The 26964-nt window shown below is 42.1% G+C and overlaps 1 protein-coding gene across 1 annotated transcript in view; it reads right to left on the reverse strand.

The window, feature by feature from the left end:
• Positions 1–26964, reverse strand: part of lrp1b (LDL receptor related protein 1B) — a 1292371-nt gene that overhangs the window by 660134 nt on the left and 605273 nt on the right. The window contains exon 15 of the mRNA XM_033023505.1: positions 12517–12639. Coding sequence (XP_032879396.1) covers positions 12517–12639 — 123 coding nt within the window. The remainder of the gene's footprint in view (positions 1–12516; positions 12640–26964) is intronic.

The raw sequence follows: 26964 nt of genomic DNA on the forward strand, positions 1-26964 counted from the left end.
TGTCAAATGGGCTCTTACAACATGGCATAGAGGATAGGAGATAGGATTCCCCATGTGCGATCTATCTTCCTCTCCCATTATTGGGCAGCTGAAACTAATGATGCAGACCATGAGTGTGGAACATGTGCATCACAAACACGCTCCATTTTCTAGTTACTTGCGCCCTCTTAGCCATCGTAAAGGGAAAAAAGTACCAGGATAATATTAGTGCTATTAAAGTGAACGGTCTTGTAATTTTTTTCTTTAAATATTATCATAGAAACATAGAAAATAGGTCCAGGAGTAAGCCATTCGGCCCTTGGAGCCAGCACCGCCATTCAATATGATCATGGCTGATCATCCAAAATCAGTACCTCGTTTCTGCTTTCTCCCCATATCCCTTGATTTTGTTAACCCTAAGAGCTACAATACATCTAACTCTCTCTTGAATACAATAACAAATTGAATGTGTTGGACCATGTGGGTTAAATATTTTTTCAATGTTAAGCCTGTTTACAGCGCCATATGGAAACACCAATGTATGAAGTACATTTAACCCCTTCATAATATTAATTAAATGATGGCATGTATTTCATCTGATCCTGGAAAATAACATTTTCACATCATTCTCCAAATTGCTGTTAAGGTTAGACTCCAATCTAACAATGTAAAGTTCCATTTGAGTTTTAAGGTATACAAAATGTTTATAATTTTACCTTAGCAATGGACACATACTGAAAAACAAGAACAATTTTACGACTTTGTAAACTCAAATGTAATTAATGCTAAATTCAGGAATCTAACTGGGGACATTTTAGGTTGAACATTCTTGGAGAAAATCAGTGGAAAAAAAAGTTGTCAGTTTATATGTGATAAAGTCAGAAGATAGAATGGGCTTGTTTTCTTCAAAGCCTTCCTCGGTGAATTCAAACTTTAAAAAAAATAGATGGTCTCACTTTAGCACAATCTGATGAGTCTGATTCAAAATGCTTCCTCCTTATTTTTATCTCGTGTGCTAAAGGCACAGCATAAAATATGGAAGAACATTTAACTATACAAATATGAAACTCCAGTTTAAGAAAGAGCGATGCATATTTCATCCACTTAATATTCTTAAACTGAGCCAAACTTCCAACACTTGAATTGTAATCTCTGATCCATCTCCATTCTATGCATCATTAGTGGCATGAGCAGACGTGGCCACACTAAAGTACAAGACGTGATGCAAAATGTCAATGTCTAAACTGTTTGTATGGATTGTGATATTCTGAAGAGCAAAAATTAAGAAGGAAATAATAAGCTGAATTTTATTTTACTACATTCGCTGGATGAAGACACAAGGAACTACAGATGGTGCTTCACCGAAAATGACAAAGTGCTGGAGTAGCTTTTTGAGACAGATTGTGGTGGGGGGGGGGGGGGGGGGGGTAGGGGGAGAGAAACATTGAAGAGGGGTGGGGGTGGGACAAAGCTTTGCAAGTGATGGGTGGAAGATAGACACAAAAAGCTGGAGTAACTCAGCGGGACAGGCAGAATCTCTGGAGGGAAGGAAAGGGTGACATTTCGGGTTGAGACCCTTCTTTAGACCTGAAACATCACCCTTTCCTTCTCTCCAGAGATGCTGTCTGTCCCACTGAGTTACTCCAGCATTTTGTGTCTATCTTCGGTTTAAACCAGCATCTGCAGTTCCTTCTTACACAAGTGATAGGTGGATTCAGGTGAGGGTTGGGAGTTTTGATTGGCAGATGGTTAGACAGCCAGAGATGAAAATTTAAAAAAAATGGAAGATAAGGATAGAAGGGGCATGAATCGTGAAGCCAGAGGAAGGGATATTATGTGGAAGGGTTCAGCAGGAAAGGGAAAGGGAGAATTGGGTTTTACATCCAGGTGGGATACAGGTAAGAGATGGGGAAGGAAGGGAGGGGAGGGAAGAAAAGGTGGAAAGGGAATGTTAAAATTCTCCTATTTTTGGAAAAAAAATCCCCCACCTTTATTTCCCATTCTCTTCTCTGTGATGGAAGCATTTCCCCCAAGGTTTCAATAAATATTTATTGAAAGTGCAAGAACTCTCAAGTAAATGGGCTGCACAGTGAACCAGCTGGTAGAGCTGTGGTCATATAGCACCAGAGGCCTGGGTTCAGTCCTGACCTTGGCTATTGTCTGTAAAGCCCCTGTCCCACTTAGGAATTTTTTTCGGCAACTACAGGTGACTAGGTTGTCGCCACATGGTCGCAGGCTGATGCCTATATGGTCATGAGTAGTCTCCTCAAGTCGCCTAAAAAGTGGTAACGTTTTTCTGGTTACTGCTGGATTTTGAAATGCTCAAAACTTTTCGGCGACTGTGGGCTTGACGTAGCTTATCTTCTCCTGTCGTGAGTACTGTCGTAGGTTGTTGCCAGGATGACACGGGTTGTCGCCAGGTGACGTTGGTTGTCTGACTTCGGTGAATTCCATTGGTGACTACCTACGTCAACCTACGTCAACCGTTGACAGGTACCGGCGACTGAATTGTCTTCAGTTGTCTTCAGTTATCGCCGACAGGGTCGTTGCTTGTCGTAGTTTGTCGCGGGTGGACGTAGGTTGACTTTGGTTGTCGTATGTTGTTGCCTGTGTGGTCTTAGGTGGATGTCCTAATGGGTCGCCGGTTGTCGGTAGCTTGCTGTAACTTGACATCGACTAGGTGGTAGGTTGTCGTAACTTGTTATAGACATTGTCTTGGGGGGGGGGGGGGGTTCAGTTGATGTTTTTTTGGCGTCCTGCCACGACTGTGATAGTCGCCGCAGTCGCCGAAAAAATTGCCTAAGTGGGACAGGCCCTTAAGGAATTTGCACATTCTCTGCGACTGTGTGGGTTAGCTCTGAATGTTCTAATTACCTCTCACATCTTAAGGATAAGAGAGGTAATCCTTAAGTTTCATTGGCAAGTTGCTCCTATTGTCTAAGTGAGTGAAATAATCCAACAAAGCTGAAAATAATGTGGTAAGATTTTTTTTTAATGGGTTTAATGTGGAATTTGTCTCACATCGGCCCCGACCTTACTCTCTTACCCCTTCCTGAACTTTCTGTCCCAGCGAGTGATTCATGATCCCAAGGAGCTGCCTAAACTGAAGGTAACTTCTCTTCAACAATTTATTCATAGGGCTGACATTATTTAAAGGGATGACATTATTTGAATGATTTTATTCACATATGGCTTCTTGCCTAGAATGGGACAGATATTGTTATAATGGCTTATAGATAAAATAACTTCTGTGCTACAGCAAAGACGTAGTTTAGGGTGGTGATTGGTGGATATTATTTTTATATTGGTTTCAGGATTGTTTTTTAAGCCACAGTACACAGGTAGGACATAATCTTCATTAAGCTTGGCCAGGTTGGTTCGAAATGGATGCATTCCAACAACAGTCAAAAGTGTACTATTTCCTAAATGGAGTGTATTCATCCAGCAAGGCATGAACAATGGTGATTAAAAAGTATATTTTAGATAAAAAATAAACTTTAAGTGGAAATAAATTGGTCAAGCTTGGCTGGAGACTAACATTAATGGGACAAGACTAAAACATGTTCTACCAATATTACAAAAATCTGCAAACAGTTGACAAGATGTGTATGGGTCTCAGTCCAACAGTTAACAATGAGCACCAATAACAAATAACACTTTTTAGTTCCAGATGATAGACACAAATCAGTTTGCAGTCACTTCAAGTAATTTACTATTTCTGTCCCAGCACTAAGATGAGCAAAGCATTGAATTTGATTTGGCTCAGATCTTATGACGACATATATTTCACAATCCTTGGAAACCAGCATATCACCTTGTCAGTATTTCCAAGATGGAATATATAGGGATTATCCATGGGAAGTCGACAGTTCACCCCCCAAAAATTGTCCTTCTTCCACCTCAGATCAAATTACATCTGTAAATGGGCTATCCTTGAACATAGGGGTTTTTTTAAAGTTCATTTCAAATTCGCTTGATTAAACTTTTTCAATTTCTATTTGGAAAATGAGTTTGCCTGTCAGAGAATGCTCTGCAATCAAGGCCAAATTGATGTTATTTTCTCTGCTGAGATCTAGGATTGTGATTCAGTCAAGAGAAAATGTAGGGTTTTTCTAAATGTGCATTTAAGACTGGCCCTTGAAATTGCTCTAAGGGAGAATATAAATGAAGAAGAAGGGAAATGCTGTTATATAATTATGTAGGCAGTTATAGTAGAAGAAAAATAGTCAGTGGGATAATATTACGGTAATGTTTTATTCAAAGAGCCAGTGGCAATGAAGATTAAGTGATTCTCAATCTCTTTTTGATTTCTCCTTGCTAAGACCTATGCTGTCTTTGTCAATTAAACATTTATTTTTTATGTAGCCACAGAATCTGTTCTATTATCAAGGAAGAGGAAATCCACACTTTACTTATTTAATTTTTCTCCCCTATTTATTTATTCAAAACTTTCCTACATTTATTATAACCAGGCAACAGTTCCCTGGGGTGAAATTCATATTTATATTTGGGTTTCCAAACAAATAACTCCTCAAAAGCATTCTCCTTCCTTTCTTCCTTGACTGAACTTTGTGCGTCTCCTCAGTAAGCAACAGCCTGAAGTCCCTAATTTCAAATGTCAGATTGCTCAGTTTGCAAGCCAGCTGACTAACAGTTGAAATTGGTTTTGCTTGTTGGAAACAGAAGGCCAGTTTGTTTATTTATTTATCCATCTGTTTGTCTGTCTGTCTGTCTGTCTGTCTGTCTGTCTGTCTGTCTGTCTGTCTGTCTGTCTGTCTGTCTGTCTGTTTGTCTGTCTGTCTGTCTGTCTGTCTGTCTGTCTGTCTGTCTGTCTTTCTGTCTGTCTGTCTGTCTCTATATAGATCTATATATATTATACTAAAACTTTTCCCTTTGTTCTCGTATCTGTGTGGGCAGGGTTGTGTCAGCTTTGTTTTAATCTCCTTAATTTCTATCTTCTTCCAAATGCTAGGCCACAGCCTTCCCATTTTCACACATGCTACTCACATTTTTACCCCGGATCGGATAAATATCTTCCTGCTGCATTTCAACCTATATTTCACAAGTTATTAACTTTTTAAAAACAGCTTCAAAATATTTAAGTTTTCCAAGCACTTATTTTGAAGAAAGAAATTCTGACCGATGTCACAATCAACTCGCAAGGCAGGATGGGACACTTCAGGTGGGAAGCGACTCAAGCGCTCCAACCACATAAATAAAAAAAACACAAACTGACAACACAATCCACTCGCAAGTCGGGTCCTCGGGTCGACGCCCGCCCACGGCCTAGCTCAGGGTTCTCGGTTCAATGCCTTCCAGAACTAGGGGTCACAGTTTAAGGATAAGAGGGAAGACTTTTAGGACCGAGATGAGGAAATCATTTTTTACACAGAGAGTGGTGAATCTGTGGAATTCTCTGCCACAGAAGGTAGTTGAGGCCAGTTCATTGGCTATATTTAAGAGGGAGTTAGATGTGGCCCTTGTGGCTAAAGGGATCAGGGGGTATGGAGAGAAGGCAGGGATGGGATACTGAGTTGGATGATCAGCCATGATCATATCAAATGGCGGTGCAGGCTCGAAGGGCCGAATGGCCTACTCCTGCACCTATTTTCTATGTTTCTATGTTTCTATTACCCGTGGTCTCGCTCGGGTCCTCAGGTCGACGCCCGCCGATGCCGCCCGTGGCTTCGCTTGGGATCCTTAGGTCCACGTCAGTCGGCGGCCTTGCTCGGGGTCCTCGGTTCAACGCCTGCCCGCGGCCTGGTGTCTGGTGGGGAGGCTGCTGCCGCGGGCCAAGCCCGGCGACTGGGCCTGGGCTGGAGCAGAGCCTGGAGCTGGAATAAGGGCCAAGCCCGGGGCTTGGGATGGGGCCGTAACCGGCGCTGAGAAAGAAGCCAACGACGAGCCGGGGTCAGGGGCGAGCCCGGAGATTAAGTCGGGGCCTGTCGGAAATGGTTGGGGCCTGGACTGGAGCCCCGCGGCGGCCCTCTCTTCCCATATCCCTCTCCCTCTACCCACCATCTCTACTCCCTCTCCCTCTCTACCCCCTCCCTCTCTACCCTCTCCCCCTCCCCTACCTCACTACCTGTTCCCCATCGCTCTCTACCACCCTCCCTCTCTACCACCCTCCCCCCTGCCCCTCCCCCTTCCCTCGCTCTCAACCCCCTCCCTCTCTACCACCCTCCCTCTCCCTTTCTAGTCATTCCTCTGTCACCTCTCCCCCTCCCTCTCTACCCTCTCTCTCTACCACCCTCCCCCTCCCTCTCTACCCCCCTACCCAATAGGTCCCACCTGGTCTAGTCTCTCGTAAACCTGCTTGGCCAGACAGACCCATTGTCATCACTTCATGGGAAGAGGGATGAGTTAACTCCTCTAAATTACACTGCCAAATGCATTCATGATTTAATCCCTCATAGGTGACAGAAATTCTCACTATAAAGGGCCTGCCCCACTTGCCGATTTTTTCGGTGACTGCCGGCGTTATATCAGTGTCGCCAAAAGATTTTCAACATTTCAAAATCCAGCGGCGACAAAAAAATATTGCGAATGTCTTGAAAAAACACGGCGCGTGAATACGTCATCACGCAATGTCAACGCCGCATCACGCCACAAATTTTTCAATGACCTGATACGCCAGTTAATGATGCCGGCAGTCGCCGAAAGAATCGCCAATTGGGACAGGCCCTTCAGCTTTCTAACTCAAAGAAAGAACTGAGATAATGTATGGAATTGCAAGTACGTCATCATTGTGAAAAGTGTAGATCAGTGCATGCTCCTTTAACATAGTGACCTCACCACTACTAACCACTCCCCATTATCTTCTGTATAACTGTAGCCTCCCCACGTCTCTCTCGCTCTCTAGCTCCAGTGACAGACCACGGACAGCTAGGGCACAGTGTGTGTTTTATACCAGTATCTATAATAAAACATGTAGTGAAGACATCACGTGTTTGGATGTCATTACATGGTGTCAGAAGTGGGATATGAACCCACGCCTCCAATTGGAGACCAGAATGCTCCAGCAACTCCTTTGCGCTCCGACCGACGTGCCTGCAGCGCTTTCTGCGCATGGTGAACTACCTGGGGAAATTCATTCCCGACCTCAGCGAGCTGAGTGCGCCCTTGAGTGAACTGACCAAGGGCTTTCAAAGCCCTGAAGTCCCAGTTGGTCCGCGCCCCCACTCTCAAATTTTTCGACCTAAAGCGCCCCATCTTCCTCACCTGCGATGCCTCGAAGTTCGGCCTCGGTGCCGCCTGCCTGCAGCTCTACGACAGGCTGCAGCTGCCTGTCTCCTACGCTTCCCGCACCATGACCCCTGCTGAGCAGCGTTACGCTCAGATCGAGAAGGAGCTCCTGGCCGTGGTGTTTGCCTGCTTGAAGTTCAAGGACTACATCCTGGGCAACACCTTCACTATTGAGGCCGACCACCAGCCGCTGGTCACGATCCTGAATAAGCCGATACACGTTGCCTCATCCCGCCTGCAGCGTATGATGTTGCAGCTCCAGCGCTTCACCTTTCGAATTGTGTACCGCAAGGGCAAGGACATGTTTGTGGCCGACACGTTGTCCCACGCACCGCTGACGTCCACTGCCCAACACCCGTACGAGTCGTCTGACCTGATGATATTGAACGTTAACATTGTGCCTTCCCAGCAGATGCAGTCCCTGATCCATCACACTGCCAAGTATCCTGCCCTGCAGCAGCTTGCGGACGTCATCCGCCGTGGCTGGCCCGAACGTCGCTCATCCCTGCCTGATGGTGCTGCGCCATACTTCCTCGTCCGGGATGAACTAGTACTGCACGACGGCGTGGTGGTGAAGGGCCACAAGGTCGTGGTGCCTGCTGCGCATCCAGGGGCCGAAGCCACTCTGTCCCAGGCCCAAAGTCAGTTTTATTGGCCCGGCATGGCCAATCCGGGACAGGGTCTCTGCCTGCTCGACCTGCAACTGCCTCGCTCCCCACCAGCAACGCCTGCCGCTCCTGCAGCAGCCTGCCCCCGCCCTGCCGTGGATGTCGGTCGCCATTGACATTTTTGAGTGGCGTGGCAAACATTTCCTGGTCCTTGTGGAATCCTACTCCAGCTGGTTCGAAGTGGATCAGCTGTCCACCCTCACATCTGCTGCTGTCATCGGGAAGCTGCGCCGCCACTTTGCGACCTTTGGCTCACCAGTTATTTTGCAGTCGGACAACGGCGGCCAGTTCTCCAGTGCGGAGTTCAGCGCCTTCGCTGCATCCTGGAACTTTCGCCACATCACCAGCAGCCCCGAGTACCCGCAGAGCAACGGCCTTGCTGAGCGCGCCGTCCGCAGTGCAAAGGAGTTGCTGGAGCATTGCAGACTTTCGCGGTCGGACTTTTACCTGGCCATCCTCAACCTCCGCAATATTTCCCGTGACCCTGCCCTGGGCTCGCCTGCTCAGCGGCTCATGTCCCGCACCACACGCCCTCCGATCCCTGTCTCCCAGCGATCTCTGCAGCCCGCGGTCCTCAGCCCTGCCACCGTCCAGGAGAGATTTGCCCAGAAACAGGCCATTCAGAAGCGCTCCCACGACGTCCTGTCGTCCCCTTCTGCCTCTCTTCCCGAATCAGGTGGTCCGGATGCGGTCCCCCTCCGGCCACTACCGGCTAGCCGTGGTCGTCGGCTCTGCGGGCTCTCCTCGGTCTTACCTCATTGACTACGAGGGTACCATCTACCGCCGTTCCCGCAAGCATTTGCTCCTGGTCAACGAGCCCGCTCCACCCCCTGCTGCCCCTTTTGCCCCTCCGGTTCCTTCCTCTCTGCCCTCCACTCCTCGCATGCCCAGCTCTCTGCCGTCTCAGCTCTGTGTGCCTCGTTCTCCCCCGGCTCCTCCCAGTCCGCCTTCGCCTTCCTCGCCCGCTCCCGTGCCCGCTTCTCCCGCTTCTCCTCCCCGCTCTCCTCGTCCTCCATCTCCGGCAAGTCCTCCTGCCCGTTCCCCTGTCGCTGCCCCGGCTCTCGTCCCTGCTCTTCCTGCGGAGGGGGGGGAGGGTGGGCTGCGCACACGCTCCGGGCGGTTGGTCAAGCCGCCTGTACGTTACGGGGAGTTTGCGTGAATGTGTTAACTGTTTCCTGCCGGTGTACGCGCGGAGGGTGTTTCTAGCGTATGAGTCGTGGTCGCACTGTCACTGCTATAATCCCTCCCCACCTTTCCTTCGCTCCATAGATGCTGCTGCACCCGCTGAGTTTCCCCAGCAATTTTGTGTACCTACTGCTATAATACTTTGTTTTCCGAGGGGAAGGATGTAGATCAGTGCATGCTCCTTTAACATAGTGACCTCACCACTACTAACCACTCCCCATTATCTTCTGTATAACTGTAGCCTCCCCACGTCTCTCTCGCTCTCTAGCTCCAGTGACAGACCACGGACAGCTAGGGCACAGTGTGTGTTTTATACCAGTATCTATAATAAAACATGTAGTGAAGACATCACGTGTTTGGAAGTCATTACAAAAAGGTGGGTAGGATTCTGCAGTGGATTGTTTACAAACCTGAGCTCAATGCAGGTGTAAAAATGAACATAGTTAAATTAATCTTATGACGACCAAGAGGTAGGGTTAACTCCACAGAGACAGCACTGGAGGTCAGGATTAAATTTGGGACACTGGTGCAATGAGGCAGCAGCTCCACAAGCTGAACCTTTGAGCTACCAGTAATTTATTTTGTTGATACAGATATAGACCGTGGCCATTAACTGTCCACCCTCCCCTTTAAAATTATCTGCACCTATTCCATGACTTCTTTTAACCAAGCAGCAGAGCCAGACCCTCAACTTTACACAGACTGTACACATCACATTATTGGTGCCAATTCAAGCCACATTGCACATGCAAAGGAGAACTAACTTTCTTCTAGTGGCCACATTATTTCAGTATATCAGAGAAATTCCCTTTGTTCTACCGATCGCCCTCCCCACCTTTTCTGCCGAGACTAACTTGTTCCCTCTTCTTATTTCTACACCTATAACTTGTGAGGCTTTGTCCTGCTCACACCTTTCATCAATCTTTCTTTCCCCTACTTAAAGCCGCCTGAAGAAGGGTCCGTCCCGATAATAAACATCATTTATCCATGTCCTGCAAAGACGTCAAGTTACTTTGTGTTTAATGCAAGATTCCTGCATCTTCAGCTGCTTGCATCTATAAATTGTTCCTCTCTTCCTCAGGGTTTCAGACCTAAAATGTTAATATTTCTCTTGCTGCAGACGTAGCATGACCTGTTGTGTTTATGTCAGAAATGTGCTTACTCAATGACAATTACACAATCTTCACAATTCCTCAGAAAATGAAAGAGATGTATGAAGCAATGCCCTAAATAACAGTCAGATATGACTTGTTAAATTGCAACTCACATTCAACCAGAAAAGTTCTAAGCCATGACCACTGCCAACAAGAGACTAACTAACCACCAACCTTTGTCATTTTAATGGCATGACCATCATCAAGACATATTTGATGTTATCATTGACCAGAACCAAAAAAAAAACTAATTACTGGAGGAACACATTGAGTCAGGCAACATCTGTGAACGGAAATGGATACATGATGATTTTAGTTGGGAACTTTCTTCAGAATGATGATGAGAAATGTTACTGGACTAGCCCACGTAAACATTATGGCGAGAGTAAGTCAGAGGCATGATATAATGTGGCAGGAATCCGAACATCACAAGGCCTTTCCACCATCTTCAAATCAGGAATGTGAGGAAACTCACTTTGCCTGCCTTACTGAGTGCAGCTCCAAAAATGCTCAAGAAACTTAAAACTATCTGGGACAAAACAACATTCTTGACTAGTACACCATCAACGTTCATTCCCTACATCAACCTCACAAGGACTGCAGACTATATAATTTATCAAATGCACTACAATCACTCATCTATGTTATTTTGATAACACATCCCACACCTATGACCTTGAACACCAAAAAGGAAAGGAGAGCAGACCTCCCTAACTTAGCAATATATTGCCAGACCTTCAATATCACCAGATCCATATCCTGGAGATTCCTACCCAATAGCAGTGTGGGCATACCTCCACCAGCCTTGGTTCAAGGCATCTTCTCAATAGACAATAGACAATAGTGCAGGAGTAGGCCATTCGGCCCGAGCCAGCACCATCATTCTCTGTAATCATGGCTGATCATCCACATGTACCATGTTCCTGCCTTCTCGCCATGTCCCTTGACTCCGCTATTTTTAAGAGCTCTATCTAACTCTCTCTTGAAAGCATCCAGATAATCGGCCTCCACTGCCTTCTGAGGCAGAGAATTCCACAGATTCACAACTCTCTGGGTGTAAAGCTTTTTCCTCATCTCCATTCTAAATGGCCTACCCCTTATTCTTAAACTGTGGCCCCTGGTTCTGGACTCCCCCAACATCGGGAACATATTTCCTGCCTCTAGCGTGTCTAATCCCTTAATAATCTTATATGTTTCAACAAGATTCCCTATCATCCTTCTAAATTCCAGTGTATACAAGCCCAGTCACTCCGTTCTTTCAACATATGACAGTCCAGCCATCCCAGGAATTAACCTTGTAAACTACTAGGGCAATTACGGAAGGGCAATATATTCTGGCCAACCAAGATTACCCAACTCCCAAAAAATAAGAATGACAAAAAGCTTTGAATGCATTAATGATTTAGAAATTTGGTCAGTGCCAAAGCATTGCCGATCTTGAAGAAAACATCTCCTAAAGTACATATGATCACTAAGATAAAACATTCAATTTTTGCTTGATGCTGTCAGATATTAGTTTGAAGGAATTCCTCATGTTCTAGTGAAGGATTGTCTGTCTGAAATGTTAACTGCTTCCTTCTCTTCAGGTACTGCTTGGCTTACTGAGTGTCTCTGCTGTTTATCTTGTATATTCCTGAAACACCAACCATTTGTAAAGGATATTACAAAGAACAAACCAGTCGAACACAAATTTTAATAGCCCACATAGATAGAAGTGCTGAATAACTGAAATCAACCTGGGGAATTCAAAGTTAAACTACCTTCACATGAACCTTTCACATATATTTTTCGTATTTCTTCTGACTGAAGGGATCCATTTGCCCATTATGGATCTTGAAGAAAGACCATCCGTCCCATTATTAGACTTTTTCCTGGTACTCATTTTCTCTCATATGGAAGGAGATTACAAAGGAAACAGAGATTAAAGAATTGCTCCAATCTTCCTTGAAGAAGTTCAACACCAACTCAAATTCCTGCGAACCTCTGGCCCGTGACTGGTCAAATTTGGGTAGACACATTCAAGATGCTATTGAGAACCTCAAGGCCCTGCATTGGGGCACATGCAAGCCTGCCTAAACAAGACCAGGAAGGAGCACAAACTAATTTATCTTCACTCTGCCAGCTACCTCCTGCCCCTTCTGTGGAGGAGTCTGTCATTTTCACAACAATCTCTTCAGTCATCTCAGAACTCGCAATTGCAGAAGGACTACCTCAGAATATCTGTTAATTGTTCAATATTTGTATTATTTTACAACTGGAAAAAAGATACAAAACGATGAACTTACATTTGCAGGTAACATTGTCTTCATCTAAATATTGACCATCAGCACAAGCACAAACTCTGCCTCCGGGGATAATTAAACATAAGCCATTGCATCCACCATTGTTTCCCCGAGTTGAGTTTTCACCTGAAGGGAGAGAGCACAAAGACACAATATATAACTTAGAGGAAATATTATTTATTCTCGCTGAAATAATATGTTTGGTGTCACATCTTTATAGTTAACACTTATGGTTTTCCAACATGTTGAATATAGCAGATATCCTATTCTAACCAAAATAATTCTAACCTAAATAACCTGTTACCATGCTGCATTTATAAACTAAATTAAAAAAACATTTTTGATACTTCAATTCAGTTTAGTTTATGGTCACGTGTACCGAGGTACAGCAAAAAGCTTTTGTTGCATGCTAACCTAAGAGTGGAAAGACAATTCATGATTATAATCCAGCCATTCATAGTGTACAGATAAATGATAAGGGAATAACGTATAGTGCAAGGTAAAGCCAATAAAGTCCGATCAAAGATAGTCCAAGAGTCACCAATGATATTATAATTAATTCACAATTCAAATTCTGACTAAAAATCACATTCTTAAAAGTCAAAAGGAAGAAATAATATGAAAGATGGGACACGACTGCAGATTAAAAGGAAAACAACTTATGGAGGGACTGAATTTAGGTGTATCCAAATACAAACAAGATATTTATTTAAAAAAAGAGGTTACATGCGTGGACGCAGAAACTGCAGATACTGGATTACAAAAAAAAGACACAAAGTGTTGGAGTAACTCAACAGGTTGGGCAGCATTGCTAAAGGATATGGATAGGTGACATTTTGGGTTGCAACCCTTCTTCACACTATTTATGTTTATCCACCCTCCCCCACCCCACAATCAATCTGAAGGAGGGTGCTAGCCTGAAACATCACCTATCCATATGACCGGCTGAGTTTCTTCAGCAATGTGTATCCTTTTCTATTACATGTCAGATATATATAGGCTGAAAGAAATGAACAACTGACCTTACTATTCTCTTATCTAAAAAGTTCCCTCTATTCAAGGATAGATCTCCCAGCAACTTGGTTTAATTCTAGCAAGGAACAGTACATGAACTTCTGGTCTTTAAAAAAAGTGCTAAAAGTAGCACTAAAACTAATATCTGAACAAGCCCAGTCAACAGAAATAGATTGTGTGACAGATAACCAGCATCCCTAGATTGAACTACTATCAAATAATTTAAATGCTGATGTATTTTGCGAATATACAAAACAATCAAAATAATTGCTGATGTGCACCCAGGATATTAAACAAATTTATCGGGAGGAATAAAATTCTATCTTCATTTTTGAAAAATTACTATGTGTCAAGAGAATTTATATTGAAGAAAAAGTTTGATTATGATATGGAGCATTTCAACTTACTTTTAGAGAATAATGAATTTCTGATTGTATTGTGTGATTGAATTAATTTTTGTAATGAGCTGTGTTTAAATAATTCAATACTGATTTGTTCTCTTATGTATTAGGTAAATAGGTATTTCTGATAATGGCCCAAATTTCCTTATTGTTAGATGGACTTCTTTTACATATTTTTTTCTTATGCCTCTGGGAAATACATAGAGACAATTGGATGCCATGTTTGTTTACTTACTGTTAAATCATATGTTAAACTTTGTGACACTTATCACGATGTATGCCAGATGGGGAATATATGTCAGATGTAGACAAATGTATTTCATCTGAGATGTTCAACCACATTTATACAGGGCACAGCAATTTGTCCAAAAATAGACACAATTGTGCCAACTTTAGAGAAACAGAAAAATCTGTCGGCGCAGGTGGCAGAATGATGAAAAAAAATGTTTGGGTTACATTTCAAAATTTCTGGGCCTCTATTCTTCAGTTGTACTAACCAATAGTAATGATCCAGCTTAAGCTGCCCTAAACACAATGTAACACATGCACACATACATATTTGCTCAAAACTTGATCGTTAACACTGTGTTTCCTGCCATTACTACCTGCAGATCTGTTATAGCCTTGTATTCTGCAATGAAGGAACATTGAGAAAATCATCTTGAACTCATCCTTGCACTGGTAGAACAACTAGTTGGACGAAAGACTCCTGGCAATGGTCACTGAGGCAGTGCATTGATCCTGCCCTGTACAACCCTTTCGCCTCCCAGTGTTTTGTTGATAACACTTCCTTTCTCTCACCAATGCAGGGAGTTGTGGCCAAAGAGATTTGGGAAAAGAGGATAACTGGTTAATTGATCAAACCAGGATGAATCAGGATGAATGTGCCATTTCGTTAAGGGAACATGAAGAAAAGGGTATCAATAGTTTCAAAAGTGAAACTATTTCACCTTGCAGACAAATATCTCAACAGAAGGCGTCAAACTGCGGTTTGCTTTTGAAGAGAGATTATTGTTGAATAAACCGTTGCTTGGCAAACTGGAATCATCCTCCCATTTCAGTCAGTCAAGATTATTTGTCACATACACATACGAGATGTGCAGTGAAATGAAAAGTAGCAATGCTTGCGGATTGTGCAAAAAAAACTCCAAAACAGGATAGAACAGAATCAGTAATTACTTATTTGTGAGAAAAAAAAACAGCAATTTAAAAAGACACAACACAACAGTAAATTGGTACAGTAAGTTAGTCCCTAGTGAGGTAAGAGTTTACAGTCCTAATGGTTTTCGATCAGTTCCTGCTCTATTTATATTGAACTTAAGGTTCTTCTGTGGTATGTTGGTGCAATTTAGATTCATGGTGACCCTGGAAATGGTACTGTTGATCATCAGATCTTTTCAGGTAACATCGGTTTCTTAAGACTGCTAAAACTCTCTTTACCAGAAGCCTTATTGCTTCATCAATCCCCTTGCATAGGACTTTCTAATCAGGTTTTCAGTTGCATTAGCAAATCTTAAATTACCAGAGAAACAGTAGCCTTATCTTTTTGTATTTCAACATTCACTTGGACATCCAGATGGGAGAGTAAAAGGTCACTGATTCTCAGTGTCATGCTAGATGGTAATTTTGTTTTACATTGTGCAAAGTCTGTGTATGGAGCTCTATCCTGTGAAAATAATTGGAAATGTTGTGTTGGCATCAACAGTGGCTTGAGTATATGAATTCTGACAATTTTTAAATGATATACAGTATATGATAGAAGTCCCCAGCTCTGCTTTTTCTGCAAGTTAAAAAGTACATTTCTGATCGGTTGATTGTGACTTGGCTGGTGTTTTGATCCTTTCTGCTTGAAATGAGTTGGAACTAAATGAATACATCAGGACAGTGGTTACTTTTATAGCCAATGAAGCACAGGTTGCAGTCACAGCCTTAAATAACAGTTTGTTTCAATCAAGGAGTCCCAACCTCAGATTGTGTCTGTATCCAATGGTTGGAGTTGAGTGAAAGACCCGAGTAGCTGAAAGGAATTAGGAGACTTGTCTGTACTTCTTAAGAGACGAGGAAGCATTAGATTGTCCTGAAGAGCAGATTCCTTAAAATTATCTTGAAGGTAATAATAGCATACTTAGGAAATACAAGGCCTAAAGGACCTTTTGAGCCTTCACTGTTAGAATGAATGGAAGTATGAATTAATCGGGACGACAGATGGCGCAATGGGCACAATGGGCTAAGTGTTCGGCTGGCAACCGGAAGGTAGCCGGTTCGAATCCCGCTTGGAGTGCATACTGTCGTTGTGTCCTTGGGCAAGACACTTCACCCACCTTTGCCTGTGTGTGAATGTGTGTGAATGTGTGTGAGTGATTGGTGGTGGTCGGAGGGGCCGTAGGCGCAGATTGGCAGCCACGCTTCCATCAGTCTGCCCCAGGGCAGCTGTGGCTACAGAAGTAGCTTACCACCACCGAGTGTGACTGAGGAGTGAATGAATAATGCGATGTAAAGCGCCTTGAGTATTAGAAAGGCGCTATATAAATCCCATCCATTATTATTATTATTATTATTATTATTATTATTATTATTATTATTATTAATCTGAACTAAGAACTTCACTGTTAATCTTTTCCTTAACCCTTGTTGGCGCAGTATTGTTCTTTTCAGGTTAACAATCAGAATCATGCTTTTTTAATTCAGCATTCAATGCAACAGTGAAAAGAAAGACGGGTTACAGCTCCTTAAAAACAATCTTTCTTTGTGGCTACAGGCATTTTATTGATTAATGTAATAATTTGTTTTTAGTGCAACAGAATGCAACAATTTTAAAATGAAAGCAACTTGGAAAATTAGCTTTTAAGGATAATTGAAGATTATTGGACATCCATTAAATCATTATTAGACCTTCATAATGAGTTACAAGAGGTTATGTTCATTATCTATGTGTGCTTATTACAGTATAATTCACATGAGGTGTTACTGTGATCAGCTCACAGCAGAAGTGTATTAAGTCTCAGCTCAATCTTATCTGTGGATGATTGCACCACAGCTCTGATATATTCTCGAGGATTTAAAACAAACAACTGCATGATTACTTAGTCAATACAATGGTCATAGCAACTCAGTCTGTTTTATAGCATGTTTAATCACCATCTCACCTCTGATGCCTACACTATTATCCCAAATGTGAAGGATGTTGGGAAGCTTTGAATGTATACAAGATTTCATCATCTCTAAAAATCACCTCCGAGCACTGTGCACAAAATAACTTTGAGGTAGAATAATTGGCATGATATCGATGATGTACTTCGACATGTGTGCAGGAAGGAAGATCTCATGATCAACAACTATTGCTTGCAAGCTCTTCAATTCAATACAATTCAATTCAGTATTTTTATGCAGTGAGGCTCAAATGAAACTCAGTTTCCACAGCCATACAAACAAAACAATTCCCACAAGACACACAAACAATTAAATTTACACAAACATCCATCACAGTGAATCTTCTCCTCACGGTGAAGGAAGGCAAAGTCTTTTCTCTCCCCTGCACCATTTCTCTCCCGATGTTGAAGCCCCAGGCGGGCGATGGTAAGTCTCATGGCCGTTGAGGCCGCGCCAGGCGATGGACGGCCCCGCTCCAGGCCCAAAAGTCACAAAGTTGGAGCCCCCGGCGGGCGCTGGAATGTCCTGCGGCCATTAAAGCCGCGCCGGGCGATGTACGGCCCCGCTCCGGGTCGTTACAACCCTGCAACAGCTGGTGAAGTTATGTTGCGGGAGCTTCGAAAAGCGGTCTCCCACCCGGACCCGCGAGCTCCCGATATCACAGTCCACAGGTCTGCAGCTGGAGCCTCCAAGCTCCGGAGTCAGGCCGCAGCAACGAGCCAACACCGCTCCCCATGCTCCGAAGCCGGCCAGCCCCACGATGGTGAGTAGTCCGCAGGCTCCGCGACTGGAGCCCCCAGGTCGTTCCGGTTGGAGGCCGCTCCACGGTACTAGGCCCCAACGACAACGGAGACAGGGAAAAGTTCTGGTCTCCCGTGCAGGGAAGAGATTTTTTTAAGTTTTCCCCTCCCCCCCGCCCCCCCCCCCACATATACACAGTTAAAAACAGTATTAAAGAAAACACGAACTACATTTAACTAGACAAAAACATTTTAAAAAGACAGACAGGCTGTAGGGGCAGCTGCAACATAAGTCGAGCCGCCGCAGTACATCTCACATAATAATCCTTCATTAGCACCAACATTCTGCTGCACAAGCAGTCCATTAAAAATAGACCTTTCCTTCACATTCTCATGATTGTAAAGAATTGATATGAATTGTGTTCATGAAATAAAAATAAAATTTATGAATTGGAATGGGACCATTTGACCCATTTTATCTGCTATTGAAACAAATATACCTTTAATCCTGTACTAAGACCAAAAGCTTGGTAATCATGACTCTTCAAATGCACATCAAAATACCATGATAGTTTATGCCTTCACAATTCATTCAGGTTTCAAACCCTTAGTATCCTTTGAATATAAACATGTTTTCCCTTCTCCCATCTAATCCTTCTGCCAATTACTTTAAATTCGTCCCTGTGCTATGATTTTAAGGAATCCCTGTGAAGATTTTAACCTTGTGCTAAGGGCAATAAGTCCTTCCTACTTTCATAAACACAGGCTGTATTTTCAGTACAACAAAGCATATTGAACTTTCAGCCCACAATATCTGTATCAAGAATTATGCCAAATTAAAGTAACCTGCAAGTGATCCATATCCCTCCATTCCTTACATATCCATGTGCCTATCTAAAAGCATCTTAAACACCGCTATTGGTTCTACTTCCACCACCACCCCTGGCAGTGCGTTCCACTCATCCACTCCGTGGAGAAAAAGTTGCCCTGCACGTCTCCTTTAGATATTCCCCCATTGACAAAACTACGCCCACTCATCTTTGACATAGTTACAAATAGACAAGGGAATTAAATGTAACATCTTCAAGTTTGCGGATGACACAAAGCTGGGTGACAGCGTGAGTTGCAAGGAGGATGCTATGAGGCTGCAGGTGACTTGGATAGGTTTGGTGAGTGGGCAGATGCATGGCAGATGCAGTATAATATGGATAAATGTGAGGTTATCTACTTTGGTGGTAAGAACAGGAAGGCAGATTATTATCTGAATGGTGTCAGATTAGGAAAAGGGGAGGTGCAACAAGACCTGGGTGTCCTTGTACATCAGTCACAGAAAGTGAGCATGCAGGTACAGCAGGCAATGAAGAAAACTAATGGCCTTCATTGCAAGAGGATTTGAGTTGAGGAGCAAGGTTGTACAGGGCCCTGGTGAGACTGCAGCTGGAGTATTGTGTGCAGTTTTGGTCTCCTAAAATGAGGAAGGACATTATTGCTATTGAGGGAGTGTAGGTTCACCAGGGTTAATTCCTGGGATAGTGGGACTGACATGAAAGAATGAGTCGAATGGGATTGTATTCAATGGAATTTAGAAAGATGAGAGGATATCTTATAGAAAGATATAAAGTTCTTAAAGGATTTGAAAGGCTAGATGCAGGAAAAATATTCCCGACGTTGGGGGAGTCCAGAACCAGGGGTCACAGTTTAAGAATAAGGAATAGGCCATTTAGGACTGAGATGAGGAAATACTTTTTCACCCAGAGAGTTGTGAATTTGTGGAATTCTCTGCCACCGAAGGCAGTGGAGGCCAATTCACTGGATGTTTTCAAGAGGTAGTTAGATTTAGCTATTTGGGCTAAAGAAATCAAGGGGTATGGGGAAAAAGCAGGAACGGGGTACTAATTATAGATGATCAGCCATTAACTTATTGAATGGCGGTGCTGGCTCGAAGGGCCAAATGGCCTACTCCTGCACCTATTTTCTATGTTTCTATGTTTCTAAGTAATGAATAAGGGAATGTTTCCTTCCAGCTATTTCATTGAAACTGTTATCAAATATAATGAAATACAGATTCCAAAAACTTTAATTATAAAGTGTATTTTGTATTGTCCTTTTGACAAGCTACGTGTAGATTGAAGAGAAAATGTCCATTGTTCCCATATTATTGTATTCCACATATTTAGACATTCTTACAGATATGTGTTCAGTTCTGATAAAAGGTCTTTGACCCTAAACATTATGCTTCTCTTTCCACAGATTATGCTGAGCTGCCAAGATTTTTGCTGTATTTTCTGTTTTTATTCCAGAAACATAAGAAAACTCTATCATTCTGACCATGAACTCATTTTTGGTGTCCTGAATTTCCATTTAGAATGCCTAGAACATTTTTCATTCATGGTTGCATAGTTTCAATGCACTTTCTTAAATGTTCTTTTGGGTGGGAAGAATAACAGTAATTTGCTGTTGCAGATAACCATAAATAACATTTTCCATGAAACCTATGGATGGAAATTGCATTTGTACTTTGCCATTTATCATTGTGGAAGACATTTCCACTTTTGTCTTTTTTTCTTTAATGCACACAGAATTGAAGACAATTGAGAGTACAACTCTGGCTGTCATGTCCTTGTATTACAAATTGAATTTGAAAAGACGTGTCTGATTACTTAGATGAGATTCTATTTATTTTTCAGCAAATCAAATCAATTCGTATTTCATATCCACATGAAATCTACATGTCATCTGAAACAATCATGAAAAATCCAGGAAGAATGTGTAATCTCAAGCCTCATCAGACCAATAAAACCTTTTTGTGAATAAGCAGGCTTAGCACAAGGTGCTTAAGCAATGGAAACTGAAAATAGTCTCTCAATGAATTTTTCAACAGCAAATTATTTCAAACATCCTGCAGGGTATAAATGGAAATTAGCAAAAGTAAATTGAACATTGATATATCAGGAAGAACTCAAAGAGTGAGAACTGTTTCCATAATCTATCTGATGGCAAATTTAAGGTGCAAGAAGGATTATATTATTCGAACATACGTTGTTTACTTTTTCCTGACATCAACCGGGATGATACTAAATCCATTATGTTTCCACAGTAAAGACAATGTGAAATGTCAAAATAATCTGATTATTCCGCTATAAATCAGAGAACTTTATATTTTACTGCTGTGGTTCATTCATATACTGCTGTGGTTCACACAGCAGTAAAATAGACATTTCTCTGATATTATATATAAATATAACAGTCTGAAGAAGGGTCTCGACCCAAAACGTCGCCCATTCCTTCTCTCCTGAGATGCTGCCTCACCCGCTGAGTTACATCAGCATTTTGTGTCTACATCTGAACAGTATTTTTTCACTGGAAGTTGATTTAAATTTAGATAAGGCGAGAAATTATTCTGTTATCAGTATGGATGTTTCCAAAACTTCCCATTCATTATTTTTTCCTCTAACTCCATATTTGTAAGTATCAGTTTTCAAGATAATCCTCGAAATCCCTGCATTATTATCTGCCCCATTGCCATCCTAGTATCAGATATCATGACAACCTATTTCTCATCCAGAAATGTGTCAGAATGATATAAAACTCTTGCATAAGGCACAAATTCCTTGTTTACTAATCGTACAATTTTTGTCCCACCTTTCTGTCACCGTTCACTTTTCTGAATTGCTGTGACAATATTTCCACTTTAATGTCAATATGTTAACTAACACACTGTAGTTTAAATATTTGGGCACTTGTTATGCACATCTATTTCAGAGGATTTAAATAAAAATAAAAATTGCATCCACATGTAATTAGAATCAGTTGCCAGGGGTAAATAAGAAGTTGATTTACTTATTTAAATACATTTAAAATTGTATCCACATATCAGAAATAGATGAATCAATGCCCTAAATTCTTAAATTCTCATTTATTTTCCTATTCAGTGTTAAAATTCCATGGTGTAATTAACAAGCGTATATGGAAATAAATTATTTGCCAATGAAGCAGACCTTAATTTTAAATCAAAGTCAGGACACCTATATAATTTAGTGTTGCATTATGACCTTTAATGTCCAATTCAACTTGGCTCACACTGTGTGAGCTGTGTTGCTCAGAAATTCCACATTTTCTGCTTTGGAATTAAAGTCCAATCTCATCAAATATTAGAGGAGTTTGGTGTTATGTTTTTGGTCTTTTCCACTCCAATGGTCACACCCATCCCTTGTTAATCTTCTCCAGCTCTGTAGCTGGAGATGCCAGTTATCTATATTGGCCATATAGTCTTGACCCAAAATGTCACCGGTCTATGTTTTCCAGAGATGCAGCCTGCCGAGTTACCCCATCACAGCAACTCCTTGTGTCTCTGGTCCTTCAGTGGTACCTTTTGGTGCAAGTTCCTAAGCATTAGAATCATTTCCCCAATGCTCTCACTCTCTTTATACTTTTTTTCTTTTTTTTTAATCTAATTCTTTAAACAAAATTTAGAATATCCTTTGTAGAATCCCTTTACATGGCTGAGCAATATTTTTGTTTCATAACATTGTGGTGAAATGTAGAACATTTTTAGTGAATTAAAGGGGTTGTCCCACTGCGGCGACCTAATTGGCGAGTTTAGCAGAGTTTGCCCTTGACATACTCGCAGCATGGTCGACACAAGATCCTAGGAGGTCTTTGTAACTCTCCTTCATGCTCGAGAATAGTCCCCGTGTACTCGAGGCCTCAGCTAGTTTGCGGCGTATTTTTCAACATGCTGAAAAATCCCTGCGAGTAAAAAAAGATCGCCATGGAAAAAAATCAATATTTTTTTTACTCGTAGGTTTAGTCGAAGTAGGTCATAGTAGGTTGGCATGTTATTCATAGGTAATCGAGGGTAGTCGAAAGTAATCAAAGGTAGTCGAAGGTAGTCATAGATAGTCTTCAACATAGTCAAAGGGAGGTCAAAGGAGATCGAAGGAGGTCGTCTTCACTCTCCACTTCTTCCTCGTGTCCGGCCATCTTCTATATCACGTCTTTCCGGTCGGTCAGTGACAGTTGACGGCTGGTGGTTGCAGAATTGGCTACTTCAGTCAGTCACTGTGGTACAGTTTCTGTCGTCAGCATTGCCTGGCATGCGCCACGTGGTGGCTTCTGCTTGCATCCCACTCTCCACTATTTGGTGTCCAATTTTCCCGAAGCTAGTCGAAGCTAGTCTTCAACATAGTCGAAGGAGGTCAAAGGAGGTCTTCTACATAGTCGAAGGAGGTCTTCAACATGACCCTTTTTCAAACTCTCCTAAATTCTTCTAAACTCACCAATTAGGTCGCCGCAGTGGGACAGCCCCTTAAAGGTGCTAAGTAATAGCAGAAGCTATTCTTCTTACTTTCTAAATTACTAGGCCTTCATGTCTCCTCCCCTTCCTCAGCCTTCGGGCTCCTCCTCCTCCTTTTTCCTTTCTTCTTCCCGCCCCCCCCCCCCACCCCTCATCAGTCTGAAGAAGGGTTTCGGCCCGAAACGTTGCCTCTTTCCTTCGCTCCATAGATGCTGCTGCACCCGCTGAGTTTCTCCAGCATTTTTGTGTACCTTCATTTTTTGGATGTTGATTTATTTTCCTTGCTCTTAACTTATTAATAAAGTTGGTAACAAATCCATTATGTTGCCACGGATAAATATGACAAAATCTCAAGATTATTTCATTATCCAGCTAACCACATGAGAAACTTCCATGTTACTGTAAAAAAATAGGAACTGCAGGTGCTTCCTTACAAAAAAAGGAAACAAAGTGCTGGAGTAATTTAGCATTTCAAGTAGCATTCCTGGAGAACATAGGTAAGCGACATGTTCGGTCAAGACCCTTTACTGTAATGATAAAACACAGAATTTATCATGAATGTGCGTAGCCTATTTTATTATATGATCAGATGAGTTACTCCAGCATTTTTTTCCATAAACCAGCATCTGCAGTTCCTTGCTTCTCGCCTACTTTTATATTTGACAAATCTTAATTATTTATATTTGGTCAAAGAATATTTCCAATTCATTGTAGCTTTCATAGTATCTTTAGAATTCTTGACAGAAAATGGGAAGGTGAATACTTTAAATGATGGTCAAGGTGAGGGTTGCTTGCAAAACAATCCTACTGCCAATTTTCTATCCTAATGCCAATTTTGTTTGCCAATACATTGCTTTGTTGAACAGTGTATACTAAGAACTGAAAGCCTTTTGTATGTTCGAAAATGTTACAGTTTCATGTTGCCATCTTGATGTTTCCAATGAAACAATGTCTGAGAATACTTATGGGACAGTAATATAGTGATTCAAATGCACAGAGTGCATGAGGTACTTCCAATGTTCAAAAACTAAATGGACAGCAAATTCCAGAATAAATTGTTTCACAAACATAAGCAAGCAAACATTTCTCAATCTGAAAAGCACTTATTGATTCTAAAAAAAAAACAAGTAATTTACCCAGCTTGTGAGATTTAACTTTTTTCCCCAGGGTGTAAATGTTAAAGACTGGAGGGCATAGCTTTAAGGTGAGGGGGCAAAGATTAAAGGAGATTGCCAGGGGTTGGTGCTGGAGGCAGATATAACAGTGGCATTTACCAGGCCCATGGGTATGCAAGGAGGATAGAGATATGGATGACATGCAGGCGCAGATTAGTTTAACTTGGCATCATGTTTGGCACAGACATTGTGAGCAAAATGACCTGTTCCTCTGGTGTACTGTCCTATGTATCAAAAGGAAGTTACTACCATTTTGATTTCTTCAGCTGACTTCTCTTGACATAAGTTTTAACAAATAACATTGGAGAACATTTGTGATTCTCTTCAGCTACTACTTGAAATGATGAGGCAATAAACTATCCTGGTCTCTTCCTCACTGAAGAAACACTCTGCTATAATGTACTCACTTCACACTCTGACAAGTACTGCCCCTGTGATTACTCAGGTACATACCATGCACCAATGCTTAAGTACAGATTGGTATCTAACTCACATTACACATCATTGGCTTCTTCCCTCTACATTTCTTCCTGAATATCCTTCCTGATATGAAATACAATGGAATGATATTGATTTATTCTTTGTGCACCAGCCAAAATCTCAGGAAGCAAATCCCCAGGATGACACAATGGTTCAACTGATAGAGTTACTGCCTCACTGCACCAGAAAGATGGGCATATTCCTGACCTTGAGTGCTATCTCTGTGGAGTTTGCACATTCTCCCTTTGATCGCATGGGTTTCGTCCAGGGCCTCTGTGTTTTTCCCCCAAAAGATGTGCAAGTTTGTGGGTTAATTAGCATCTGTAAATTGCCCCCCAGTATGCACTGAGTAGATGCAAAAGTGGGATAACATACGACCAGTGTGAGCAGTAGTCGGCATTAACTTGGGCAAAAGGGCTTGAATTAACTTATAATCAATTAAATCAATCAAATCAGATGCAGGACTTTGTGCTTTGGAAATTAAAGTGCATTACTTTGCAATTAGTGCGACTTTATCAGACAAGCAACAAGGAGTGGATGTATTTAATAACCTTCCAGAGTTTATGTGAAGAGTCCACAAAATACAATTGACAAACTGCCCAAAGTTTGATCATGAGGCTCAGTTTGTGGCTGTAACAGGCTCTAATTGATACGCTTTAATGTGAGTTATTACTACTTCAAGAATCTGATGCAGAAGAAGCACTCCCTGTATAGCTGCTGTGGATTTGGCCTCTGTCTTTATGACCTGAGAAGTGTGAGGTGTTACAGAGAAGTGTGAGTTGTTAGATTTTGGGACGTCTAACAAGGGCAGGACCTGTACAGTGAATCGTAGGCCTCTGAAGAGTGTTCTAGAGCAGAGAGATCTAGGAGTGAAGGTGCATAGTTCCTTGAAGGTCGAGTCGCAGGTAGATAAGATGGTCAAAAAGGCTTTTGGCACATTGGCCTTCATCAGTCAGAGTATTGAGTATAGATGTTGGGAGGTCATGTTGCAGTTGTATAAGATGTTGGTGAGACCGCATCTAGAGCATGGTGTTCATTTTGGGCACCATGTTATAGGAAAGATATTGTCAAGCTTGAAAGAGTTCAAAGATTCATGAGGAAGTTTCCAGGACTATAGGGTCTGAGTTATAGGGAGAGGTTGAGTAGACTGGGTCTCTATTCCTTGAAGAGCAGGATAATGTGGGGTGATCTTATAAAGTGTACAGTATAAAATCATGAGAGGAATAGATTGGGTAGATGCACAGAATCTCTTGCCCAGAGTAGAGGAATCGAGGAGCAGAGGACATAGGTTCAATGTGAAGGGGAAAATATTCAATAGGAATCTGAGGGGTAACTTTTTCACACAAAGGGTGGTGGGTGCATGGAACAAGCATTTACCAGAGGAGGTAGTTGAGGCTGGGACTATCTCAACTTTTAAGAAACAGTTAGACAGGTACATGGATAGGACAAATTTGCAGGGATATGGACCAAGTGCAGGCAGGTGGGACTAGCGTAGCTGGAACATGTTGGCCGGTGTGGGCGTTGGGCTAAAGTATCACTCTATGACCTCTTTTACTTTCTGTTCCTTTCTGTCTTACCTCTCTACTTCTAGATACAAAAGCAATCCTGTAGGAAAGTGTAATCATCTGAATAGAGCACAAAAATAGCAGCATAAGCAAATACATTTTCAACACCAAAACATGCATCAGACCATAAATTGCAAAAAAACAGCCAACCTACACCATGTTCTGAATAAACTTCATTCTGCCTATTGCACCGTGTTATTGGGTTAGTTTATTGCACTGCACAATACTAAGCTCATAAAATGTTCCTATCATTATGTGCATGATCTGAATTTGAATATTTTACATAACAATTTCAACAATTCCAATATATGTTATGGATGACTTAAGAACATCCCAATTAATCCCAACTACAGCCTTCCATCAGTCATAGAGAAGTTGTTTAAGAAGATTCTGAAATATTTGATTTATTCTCACTTGGAAAGGGATAGAATAGTGATGAATATTTTGTACAGGGGAGATCATGTCTCAAAAATCTGATGGAGTTGTTTTAGAGGGTAACAAAGTAATTTGATGAAGACAGAGGAGTAGATGGACCTCAGTAAAGCTTTTGGCAAGGTTCTGCGTGGTACGATGAGCAGGTTAAGGCAAATGGGATCCGATGAATGTTGGCAAAATAGATCTAAAATTGGC

This window comes from Amblyraja radiata, chromosome 7 (genome assembly GCF_010909765.2).
Source record: "Amblyraja radiata isolate CabotCenter1 chromosome 7, sAmbRad1.1.pri, whole genome shotgun sequence".
NCBI classification, from domain to species: Eukaryota; Metazoa; Chordata; class Chondrichthyes; order Rajiformes; family Rajidae; genus Amblyraja; species Amblyraja radiata.